The sequence below is a fragment of the Carassius gibelio genome, chromosome B14, assembly GCF_023724105.1.
Source record: "Carassius gibelio isolate Cgi1373 ecotype wild population from Czech Republic chromosome B14, carGib1.2-hapl.c, whole genome shotgun sequence".
Classification (NCBI taxonomy): domain Eukaryota; kingdom Metazoa; phylum Chordata; class Actinopteri; order Cypriniformes; family Cyprinidae; genus Carassius; species Carassius gibelio.
This window is the reverse complement of record NC_068409.1, coordinates 8,497,419-8,509,955: the sequence shown is the minus strand read 5'-3', so window position 1 is coordinate 8,509,955 and position 12,537 is coordinate 8,497,419. Positions and strand designations below refer to the sequence as shown.

Below are 12,537 nucleotides of genomic sequence, written 5' to 3'. Positions count from 1 at the left end.
CTGCAGCGCCCCCTGGCGTTCATTTGTTTTTGCTAGAAAAGTCGAACGTAATAGTCTACAGATATGAAACGACCTCCATTCTGGCTCAAATTACAGGATTGCGCTTCTATTGCAGTTAAGGGAAAACCTGAGCCGAAATGGCGGACCAAGGTTACCAGTGTCTTCCCGGGATCCCATCCCCCTCCTCAAACAGTGAAATCACGTTGAGCTTTGCACAATAGATTGTTGTAGTCCTCATATTTTAATAAACTTGAAAGCCCTCTAACAATTGCCCTCAAATTTTAACTGTAACGGCAGATCACCCAAACCACTTGATTTTTCAATGCTCAACAATATTTCCTCCGCGCCAGCAAACGGTAAGTAATTTTGAACGGTGAGTGATAATTACAGGAACCAAATGTGCCATTTTCATCATCCCATGAATGTATAACCCACGGCTTTGTTAAACTGGATGCACATGAGCATCCCGAACTCTTCAAGTTCAAGTCTAGTTTTTGCAGCAAATCGCAATACCTAAAGATTTCCAACAGGTGGCGCTGTTGTCTAAAGTAAAGTGTTGTCTGCTTTATTGCTAGTTTTTCGGTCACGGTTGGGTCACTTATAAACATATGGCCTAAAATGGTTTTCTCATGTTCTGCCCGTTCAGTGTGCAGTAAGCATTCTAAACATGCTTAAGTATAAATATGATATCTCGTAACTTTTCTTAAATTTATGTGCACTGAATAATCAAATACTGCATTGTGCTTACTGTATGATAACATACATTACAGACTTGAATAAAAATATCTATCTATCTATCTATCTATCTATCTATCTATCTATCTATCTATCTATCTATCTATCTATCTATCTATCTATCTATCTATCTATCTATCTATCTATCTATCTATCTATCTATCTATCTATCTATGTCTGTCTTTTGCATAAAGTTTTGATGTTCATGTCTATTTACAAGATGTGTTTGTGAGGATCTTTCAGTTTTCAGAGTTTTCTGAAATTACATCTTAAAGTCTCGCCTTGTGTACATAAAATTTAAGTTGTAAAGACCTGCAATGTTAGTGTAGATGGACAAACAGTGAAAAATTCTCCTTCCTGACCTTGTTTCTGTCAGTTATCATACTTTTAGAGAGTTTTGGTGTTGCTGTCTAGCCAATCTCTTTGACCTTTTAACTATTGTCGTTCAAAGGATGCCTAGCCATCTATCTCCCCTCATTACCAAGGAAAAGTCTCTGCGTCTGATTGTGCGTGTGTGAGACAGTGAATAGTAATCAACACTGTCAATGGCTTCCGGACTAATTAGTGGTGTGTTTGAGAAAAGCATAGAGTGTGTTTATTTTTTTTCAAATGGCTAATTTTGTTCTTGATTTCAATCTATTTTAAATGTTTTTCTACCTTATGCATTCTTTTTATGGGAGTTCTGAAGCTCAGTTTCATATTGAGGGAGGCATGTATTGATTATATGTTGGTTAGTTAAGTAGATTGCTTGGCCTTCATGCCTTCAGGCTGTTCAAATACACACACTTAACCAAAATAAACCACTCAGAATATTAAATGTCCTGCTTTAATTAAAAATGGAAGGCAAGTTGAAAGAAAGATGGACACGAATGTGTTTATTTTTTATTTACAGCATGTCTAGTCTTTAACATGCCAGATTAAAAGTCTATAATAATGATTAATTACACAACTGCAAGGCTTTACAACAGCAATCAATCTACAAGTCAGATATTTAGAAGAAAATTTTCTTACATTTTATATTGATATGGACACACATGTGAATCACATACATCGCTGATACATGCACACACACACACACACACACACAAAGAAACTGGATGTCTTCAGGTTACAGATGGATCAGGTCACTTTAAATGTTAAGTCCACTAATCAATCCTAAAGGATGTTTGTGGCATTATACAGAGAGGTTAATTTATAATTATTATTTATAATTTCACAATAATCTCAAACATAAAGGCTAAAACGCTAAAGAGTTTCCATGCCATGAAATGCGTAAAGCCTTTTAGAAGTTATGCACGCACAAACATAATGGTGCAGAGGGAGCATGGTGATCTATTAAAATGCAACAAGATAATTCTGGGTAATCCTTAAAGGTAGTTTTTTTTTTTAACCAAATGGATGAGCTTTGAACAAAACATACTGTCACTGTGTTAACTGGAAAAAGCCTGACACTGCGATTCAGAGAATTTACATGAAAAATATTAACTAAATAATCGTTATGTTCACCATTGGTTGGCTAAAAGAAAAGACTCTCATGGTAATCGCCTTAATCGGATACCCATTTTCCACATGTTGATATGAAGTCTGTAACATAGTTTGGTTAAAAATTCTCAGTGGTAGTGTAAAAAACACCTTTTTAGCCTGTCAAAAACAAGCTGTTTTGTAGCATTTACCTTGAAATGTTAATGAGCTCTGCTGACCCCGCCCCTCTCTTCCTAGATGCTCTCTAAAGGGGCTGTTTACTTTAGCAGCATTAATCCTGAAATTTGCTAATTAGCAAATTTTTTGGAAAGTCGATTTGCAAAGATTCATAAAAAAAAAAAACTTACACCCACTTATACTGTGGGTTAAGCTGGATCACGAATGATTCGCGCAAACATAGACTCATTTATGTAGATCGGGGGCAAATTCTCTTCAAAAACAAACATAATCCACTGTGTCTTCAGAGGCCCAGATGTCAGGGGTAAATGATGACTGCTGTGTTCTTATTATATCCAACAACAGAACACCTCAATCTTAGGAGTCATTCTTGTCTACATCTGCTCCGGCGGTGAAGCAATGGTGGACTAATGACAGTCACTCAGGACTGGTCTAAAGTAAGAAACAGCAGTCCAGTCTGTGCTGAAACGCTTCTTTCAAACAAATTATTGTGGGAGGGGCCTGTTTTGTGATGTCACACATACATGAGATCAGCTCGATTTGAGAAAGGGGTAAAGATCTGAGTAATATAAACAATTAATTTTAGGGTGGTTGTGTACACACACTGCCAACACACATTTATGTTCAAACAACTTGTAAAAGTGCATGTAGCATCATATTACTCCTTTAAAAGTAACACATACACCATGATCAGACCAAGATGACTGTTAGCAGTACAAAGTCAATACAGAGCATCTATAACTCGATTAAAGTCAACATGAAATCAGAATTTAATCAATTATATTTACTTTAATTCACGTAGTGTTATTGTGATCAATTAATCTGTGTACATTATTCCAAAGAAAAAAGTTTGTCTACATAATCTTTCATTAAAAATGTTATAATTTGCTTCACATCCAAAATAGTCTTTTCTTCTTTAGAATAATTTTTTGTGGTATATTGTTAATGAGTTAGTTAGTAGTCACTGATATTCTTTATTCGTTTTTTTTTTTGGTATTATTTTTTCACGCTGTTAAGATTTGTTTTCACACAATGTTTGTTGTCTTAATACTTTGGCAGTAACTTAAGTAATACTTTTTTTTCTTTAATTTAAATTTATTGAGGCTTATGCTTAAAACTTTATGGAAGTAGACAAAATTTTGAGTTTAGACCACTCATAAACAGACCACTTTTTACAGTCCAGTCAATTGCCAGTGGATAAAATCAAGTCCCGGCATATGTTTTTTCTCTTTAAATATACTTTTTCATTTTGAATTTCATCATATATTAAAATAAAATAAAATGGGTTACCAATGCTGCTGACTTTGTTCCTATAATCATAAAGTATACTATCAGTTTTTAAGTTCATTTAGCAGTTTTTTTCTCTTGGCGTTATATCATGTTGTATCGCTTGTATCAGATGTTGTTGTCTATCAATTGGCCTGATGTGATGGCGTTAAATATGTGATAATATATTTATATTTAGGAATGTTTTGTATTTGTTAGTCGGGGTAGATGAGAAAGCCACTGAATGTGCTGTATTTGTTGGTGTTTCCTCCATGCACTTTTCCACCATCCAGCTGCACGCAGACTTCATCTCCCACGTCTAAATGCAGGATCACACTGTTAGAGGCGTAGTCATAATTCTGATCGGCGTCCTGAGCAATCGCACTGGCCCTCACCTAAGAGATGGAATGAGAGAGAATAAATGGTTTTAAAGTTTATTAAAAGGTAGAGTACATTATAATATTCAGGGGAGAAAGAGTAGAAGTGTTCAGTGAATAACATCTTGAAATCTTTTAAATATGATATCTGTCTGCTTCTACCAATTGTCAGTGCGCAGATGCCTTTAAATACTTTAACCTCACTGGAAACTGGCAATCTTTCTCTCTCTAGCAAACAGTCTTTCCCTCATGTCTTATGATTTCTCATCTCCTCCCACAGAACAGAGAGAGAACAAAAGACCAAGACAGACCAAGGTCCGAGGGAATAAGGCTTATTGATCTGTGTGTTGCATGTGTGTGGTGTGTAATTCATTGGAAAGGCTGTTAAACACAACATGTACCAATGTAACAACAATGTAAAAACTGACAAATTTGTTAAAATGTTAAACTCATATAAAACCATTTCTTCTGCATATATCAGGCTTTAGCAATATTAAATTACTCACAGTCATACCAACCAGGCTATTTGAAGGAGAAAAAAAAAAAAACTTGGTAGCCTACAAGATAAAGGGAGGACTAAAAAATCAACGACTAACATTTAATAATTTTTTTGAACATCAGCATTAAAAGAAACACACCTGTCTCAAACATTTCAGTTCAAAACACTGATTAATGTCTATACAGCTTCAACCAAAGTCTAATTCTTGCACTGATAATTAATGCATGATCCTTGTATATGTAAGAATCAAAGCATAATTAACGCTTCCAGTCCTGTGTATAATTAATGAGTATTAACTCAAATTTATTTAATTCTCACTGCTTACCATCCAAGGTCTGCTACCATCAAATAATCTATAATCGCTCTCTCTCTCTCTATATATATATATTATTTTATTGTTTTTTAATCCTACATTACCCATAATACACTTTGTACTTTTGAAGAATAATGTTTTCCAAATATATTTCAGTCGTGTCTCCAAATGATCGACGTTTTCTTGAGTTGTGCTTAATTCTTCTCACATCTACTCATTAATTATCCCTGTCTTCCCCTCATCTTTCTTTTCCCAGCACCTCTTCCCCCATATCTGTTCATTCCTTGCAGCATCTATCCATCTTTTCAGCTGGAATCGTAATAAAATGCAGGTCACGCGCGTGTCTCCACTGCGCGTCTCGTGTTGGCTCGTGTCCCTGTCCAGTCTAAATCGGATTGATTAACGGCGCGAGGTGGCAGCTCCCGCGGGAGGCCTGGGGCTGCGTCAGGGCCTCGCTGCTTCGGTAATTGCCCGGCGCAGTGGCTCGGCTGTTGCTCCTAATGGGGCCCACTCCTCAATAACTCCACTGTATCACAATAAACGGAGCCTCGTACCGACCACCGGTCAAATGGAGTCACCAAGTATTAACTGTGTGTGTGTGTGAAATAGAGAGCTAGCATGTGTGTTGTGTTGTTCCCCCCAGTGATTTCAATGACCCGTTATCAGATTAAATAGCAGGTCTTCGGTTTAAACTATACAGACAGTTTCTGACAGAAACAGCGTGATGATAATGCAAAAATATTTGTTGAATAAATTCAAGAACCAAATAGCCTACACTCAGAAAAACATCCAATTGTCAGAAGTGAAAATAATACACAGAAATACACAAATTATTGGTGGTGAATCTAATTTATTTCATTTGGTTGTAGACGTAATTTATTTTAGCTGACTTTTATGAAAGCCAATGAAATAAACTACACATGGCACAGGGCTTTCTGCTGCTTTTAAATTTATTTTCATTTTTTTTTCAGGAGTGTAGCCCTATTTATTTTAAAATTACGTTACTTTGGATTTTAGTTGTTTGGCAATAAAAGCACATAAATGTGTTTATTCCTGTGAAAAAGATCTGTGGACTTCAGCTGAGCTGTACATAATGTTCATAAAGTTTCATGACTAAGTAAATTTCTTATCATCAAATAAAAAGGAATATATATATATATATTGCATACACAGAGGGCATGTAGCTTTACCACAGTCTGTAACCTCAAAATATATCATGTTCTCCACTGCTAAAGGTTAACACTGTGATTTATGAGTTCATGAATGAACCATTTATCTCCTGCAATTTTGTATTCATACAAATTCCATTTCTGAGTAACATTTAAAAGGCTAATTGGTTATATGACTGCAGGGCTCCATGTATGACTGATTTTACTTGCTTCGCTTATCTGATGCAAGTACTTTTAATTTCACTTATATGTATTGGTCAGAAACAAGCTTGGATGGAAAGAAAAAGGAACTGAGAAAGATCAGTTTTGCGTCATAATCTAAGGTGGATATGAAGCCATGCAATTTGAAACTTCTCTCTTTTTTGTTCTCTATAAATCTCCATCTTTCATTTTCTCTTTTTAATCTTTGTTTAATTGAGAGAGCAGAGGTGGACATTGAGAGCATCACTGATATGAAACGAGAATGAATTAAATGAATGTGCCAAATTGTTCGCCACAAACATTTCAAACAAATTTACCAGTATTTCCATAATGGCAGCATTGCATATCTCTTCTTCACTGTCAGTCTCTTTTCACAGTCCCTCCTCAAGGTTAAAGGCTCCAGGTGTGTGTTTCTTAGTATGTCCTTTAACTAGTAAAAATAACAGTACTTGAGAATGTAAGTGCCTTGCATGATGCATGTTTCATGTATGTTTTTTACTGTCTGTCCTGTCTGGGCCTCCTCACAAACACAGACGTATTCATAGAGTTCATATTAGATTAACCTTTATTCCATGCAAAGGGCAGTGAAAGCACAGAAAATGAGAGCTACTGTACAGATACAAAAGAAGAAAACAAGGCGCAGAGAAAGCGCAGATACGTAAACAGGGAAAAGGGGTGTACAAGTATCTATTGCAACAGCTGCAAAAACCTGTCAAGGTACTGTGGGATTACCTCATTAACTATATTAATTAATTAATTAGAGGATGTAAACTCATTAGCTGCTGTGTAATTGACAGGATGTTCGAGGCTTTTCTAACAACTTCTCTGAATCACACCTTAATTAGTGCCGTGTTACTCTGACGAGACCAAGGAGAGGGAGAGATTTTTGCAAGAGACGGGGAGGTGAAGTGCTAAAGCTGAACCCAAAGTAAAAGCAAGTCGTACAGTGGGATGAGAAGAGACATGTTTACATAGGCAAGAATCAATTACTGAATTAATTAATTGAATTTGTAATGAGAAACAAGTTCTGGGTATTCTACTTGAGTGACATTAATTTGTAGACATTGTGCTCCCGGCTGCACCCCTCAAGATGCTGTTTTCCTTTCTTATTCAGCCCCATGCAATCTAGCCCTGCCATGAGGAACCAAACTTCAACTAATAAGTGGCATTTCACAAATACATTAATATTCAGAGTTCTCTAAAAATAAAACTAACTGCCAGAATCTCGCTGCAGTTACAGGCTGTATTGGATGGAAGATCATAGATGTTTATAGTATCAGCTTGTGTAAATCTATGACCTGCAATGAGGTCAGCAGTCCTTTCTCGTTCTGTCTCTCACTTACACATGCGCTCACACTTTCTGTCGTTTTGCTCATCTGTCTTACTTACACTGATCTGATGCTGTCTGTGTCTCTGGCCTCGCAGTAACACTTTCTCCCGACCTCTCTGTCGCCTCTCCTCTGATTAGCCATCCATCTTCCTCTCCTCTGTTCATCTCTCTATCATCCCACACCATTTTGCCGCCTCCCATCGCACACCCTGCTCATCTGAGTGGGCTCTCACTTTCAGGTTTCGCCTTTGCCTTTTTTATTTAAAAAAAGCTATAATAAATATAGCGTAAATATAATTTTACAGTGTTATGGGCATGTTTTCCAACAGCTTACTTGAAAATGAAAAGTCTCACCCACCTCATGTTAAAATACTGTATGGTTATTTCTATGGCACAAAAAAGAAGACAGAACTCTTTGTGTCATTACATTAAAAGTCAGCAGGGTCCAAAACAATATTGGACTCCATTGGGTGTCAATTTTGTGGACAAATGTCTTCTTTGACGAAACGTTTGCATTGACATTAGGGTGAGTAAATGATGACAGAAGTTTCATTTTTGGATGAACTATTCCTTTAAGAGCGATTCCAAACTCATGTCGGTGTGGTATGTTTGGGAGAATGCTATGAGAGGACCTTGAGATGGGTTAAATAATTTAGCTAAGGGGAGAGATAATTAATGAGGGCAGAGATAGACATTTGGCAGAGTGTGGCTCTGTGTGTGTGTTTGTGTGTGGCCCAGGTGGAAAAGAGGGAATCTCATCTTAAAGACATGAATGATTTAGCACAAGAGGAGATCACTGGAATGACAATAAATACTTACTCTCCTCATCTTCTCACTTTCCGCATCTCGTCCTCAAGTTAATGGAGGCTGTGTTGAATCCTGAGCAGTCTGAATTTGGCCTGCAGCGCATGAGCTATTGTATATTCAGCGATAACATGTTTTTAGTATATGAGTAGCAAAGACATGCTGCTCCTCTAAGAGACAAACCGAGTAACAGCATTCAGTGCAGCATTCAGGACTGTATTAATTTTGCGATTACTCATAAAGTCAATTCAGGTAACTTTTGATCAGATATTAGTCAAAAAGTGTCTCAGTTTGTCCTGAAACTGAATTCAAAAGGTTGAATTGTGTAGCAGTTTCTCAAATGAGATTTCAAAATGATTTTTCATTGTATTTTGGTTCACTTTATATTCTAATATTAATATAATATTTTTTACATGAATATAACCAATTACTTGTTTAGATGTTACCACTCTGAACAAACACTGAGGTGTGTTTTTGGAGGGATATATATTTAAGGATAAATCTGCTGGTTTAAATTGCGAATCCACTGCATGAGTTTGGCTTCACATGCAGAGCTTGTGCATTTGAATCAATAATGTTTGCAGAGAAGGATCATATAACTAGTCCCACCACTAGTATTTCACAGATAAACTTTTTGGATCCCAAAGCTGCGGACTGACTACAATCAGTTTCTTTTGTGCTGGATCATGATGAACAGACAAAGGGCATTAAAGGCAGGTGTTATGTCATGTTAATGGAAGTGCGATGAAGGGAAGCTGACAGGTTTCTACAGTCTCATTAAAGGGCTTTCATCACTTCCTGTCAGATATATCTGTCACAAAGGACCAAAAGCTCCAGGAATCTGTGTGTGTGTGTGAGAAAGACAGACACACAGTATGTAAACACATGTTGCCAAGGGAATTTTTATATCTCTTTGGATAATCCCTGCTTTCTGTTCCACTACTAGAAATCAAAACTGAGCGGTTGAGTTGAGAGCGCCTGAATCCCAGATCCGTGTCATGTTTCACCAGATGGAGAGTTTTTTTCTCTCCTTACTTTTTTCGTTTATTCTAAATCCACGGGTCCTGTGAGGACTGTCTCCAGCTGTTGCATTTCGTTCCACTCCAGAGAGAGTCAAAGAGAGAGCGTTTGCTTGTTTGTGTGTGTTACAAATGTCCTCTTTTTCATCAGAAACTGATTATGCTATTTCTGATTCTTAAAATAATGAAAACATATATATAGTTAATTCTGTTAAAATGGACTGTTCAAAATCAAATCATATTTGAACCCATTTTGATATGCTATACTCTTCGCAAGTCGTCATTGTCTTCTCTCTCTCTCTCTCTCTATATATATATATGTTCGCATTGCCGATTTTCCCCCACTGTAGGTATCTACAGCAAGGCTTCAAGTGATAGGCTGAGAAAATGACTGCTGAATAATTGAGAAGCTGCTTTACTGGATCCTATTTGAATGTTAAATGCATTTCTTAATCCTGCCGGCGAATCTAATATTTGTTTGATATTTCAGTCAAATCACACTCTTGTTTTTTACAATTCATTCACGTCTGACATTGTCTACTTAAAATACCACTAAAAACTTAGTTGGCAAACTCTTCCATTGCACAGAGTGAATCCAAAGTCTTCACCAGGGATGTGCAAAACTAACTCTAAAAACTAACTAACTTAATTGGCTGTCTTTCAATTTATGAGTTGTATTGAATTGGCCATGGTCCACAAGAAACACAATTTTTTACTGGATTGTAATTCAACAATTCATTTTCTCATTGTAATTCAAATAAAGTCTTCTTTTTCAGCTGTCCACAAAAATTAATATAATTTAAATACGGTTAATAAGCTGATATATTAAATATAACAGATAAAAACTATCTATCTATCTATCTATCTATCTATCTATCTATCTATCTATCTATCTATCTATCTATCTATCTATCTATCTATCTATTTGTCTATTTGTCTATCTATCTATTTGTCTATCTATCTATTTGTCTGTCTATCTGTCTGTCTGTCATCTCTCTGTAAACTTCACTTAGTCTTGACAAACTTTGCTTTTCCAGTTAAACTACATTTACAGTTTTTTTTAATTAATTAATTTATATAAATTCTGTTTTCCTACATTTGAAATCTAATTCTGAATCTTGTTTGCTCCCTTAATATAAATTCAGATGTTGAATTGGAATTTAAAAGGCATTCTCAATTCAGCTCTAAAGGGCTCACAGTCCTTGTGTACACACACACACACACACACACACACACACACATACACACACAGCCTCCTACCTGTCCATTCTTCTTGAGGTCGGCCCACATGCTAGTTCCATCTCCGCCCCTCATGAGCACGTGATAGGTGAAGAAGTAGATTCCAGGAAGAGGGCAGGTGAACTTGCCTGTGGTAGGCTCATAGTAATTCCCTACATTTGTCACCACATCATCAAACTTGAGTATCTCACTCCCCTCATGTTGCTTGCGGAGACCAGCATAGAAGGCAATTTTGGGGCTGTAGAACGATGGGATGTATCCCCCTGGGCCTGGTCCTGGAGGTCCAGGTGGACCTGGCTTTCCTGGTTCTCCAGGTGGCCCACGTGGGCCTGGGGGGCCTGGTGGCCCTTGGTTTCCACGAAAACCTGACTTGCCTCCTCCTCTGCGTCCTGGGGTGTCGGGAGGAGGAGGCGAAACAGGTGTTAGTTCATTGGTGGGCGTTAAAGAGTCACAGACCATCTTGCAGCTTCCAAGCATCTCATAATGCGTACCTCCACCTCCAGACCCACCCAGTTTGGTGCTGTGGACCAATAGCGGAATAGCGACCAGTAGCACCAGCACCATGGCCACGCCCACTGCTGCCCCAATAACGCGTTTCCTGCGGCTGAGGCGCGAGGCAGCGATAGAGAGGAAGTCCCCCTCCCCTTTAGAAGAAACAGGCCCGGCCAGAATGAACACTGGGAAATAAAAAGCACTAAGGTGAGATAGAAAAGTTAACAAGGGAGCCCGATACAATGAAACGTGGCTTTGTCTGAGGAATGAGCAAAAATAAATTGTTTTTCGATATATAAAAAAATCCACTGTCAGCAACAAACAAATCAAATATCCTATATGGAATAAAGTCTTAAAGGATGTCTGTGTTCAATTCCTTTTAAAAGTTTCAATTTTTAAAGCAATTTTCCTCCTCTGCTTGCATTTACTATTTCAAAATCATGAACACCAGCCCACTAACCACGACCTCTTCTGAGTGACACACACCAGACCCAGTTATTGCTCCATATAAACAGCAATTCTGGATGATCCAGTGGGTTTATATTGTCATATAAATATATATCACTTGTCTGATATAAGTAACATGGGGGATTTGGTGTCTCCAAATGTTTGTCCGTGGATGGAGATTCTATCAGGAGATGTGGAGGTATTTTTCTCAGGGGTTGCTGTATGGCGGTGGCGTTTCCTTAAAGATTGGTTGAGTGACAACTGTGTGGCTTATTTTTCCATGAGAAGTTCAAGAAACATTCTGGAAAGTTCCCAGAAAAGTCCATGTCCACTGCAGCATTTAAACACACTCGGGCCCTCCTCTCACAGAAGAAAGCTGTGACTGTGATTTAAATTTATCCTCAACAATCCACTCTGTATATTTTTTGACAGTCTTAAACCTTCAACTGCATATACGCTCTTTGCTTGTAAATGTCCTGTAAGCCCGATGGTAAATGGATGGTAAGATATAATTTTAAATCAGGCTCACAGCACTCTGGGTGATTTTCAGTTCCCGCTGGTCTTCATCAAACTTCAGCGAAATAACATTCAGGTTCCAAGATCAACCTCCTCTAGCATCTTGACATGTTTCTCACTGAGTTGAAACATAGAAAGAGCTAAATTAGATGAACTGGAAAACTTATGACACATCATTGAAGAGCTGCCAACGGATTCACTGACCCTTATTGAGAATGTGCTGTGCTATTATTTTATTAGTTCAATATTATGAATTTAACTGTAAAAATAAGCTTTTATGAACAAGGTCTCCTGGTGACATGCATATAGTATTAATCATTGTTATTTGAATGACTATAATCATGCCATCAGAGTTGGCATCACAGACACTCAATATATCTCCAAAGAAACTACAAACAGTATCAGTAATCACAGATTTCTTAATTTAAATAATCAGATAACAATCAATGTTGTGTCAGCTGATTGTTTCCA

The 12,537-nt window shown here is 37.4% G+C and overlaps 1 protein-coding gene across 1 annotated transcript; it reads right to left on the bottom strand.

Moving 5' to 3' along the window:
* Window positions 1–1,611: 1,611 nt before the first annotated feature.
* Window positions 1,612–11,458, bottom strand: LOC127971744 (complement C1q-like protein 4). The gene is made up of 2 exons (XM_052574968.1): window positions 10,633–11,458; window positions 1,612–4,055 (listed from the first exon to the last, which is right to left on the bottom strand). The coding sequence occupies exons 1-2, from the start codon at window positions 11,173–11,175 to the stop codon at window positions 3,876–3,878; spliced, it is 723 nt and encodes a 240-aa protein (XP_052430928.1). The 5' UTR covers window positions 11,176–11,458; the 3' UTR covers window positions 1,612–3,875.
* Between the last annotated feature and the right edge of the window lie 1,079 nt (window positions 11,459–12,537).

What these genes read in the sequence shown, in the direction of transcription:
- LOC127971744 (XM_052574968.1), bottom strand. Translation starts at nt 11,175, where the DNA reads ATGGTGCTGGTGCTACTGGTCGCTATTCCGCTATTGGTCCACAGCACC. An exon ending in ACCTCAAGAAGAATGGACAG is followed by an intron (nt 4,056 to 10,632) that starts GTAGGAGGCTGT and finishes TCCATCTCTTAG; the next exon opens with GTGAGGGCCAGTGCGATTGC.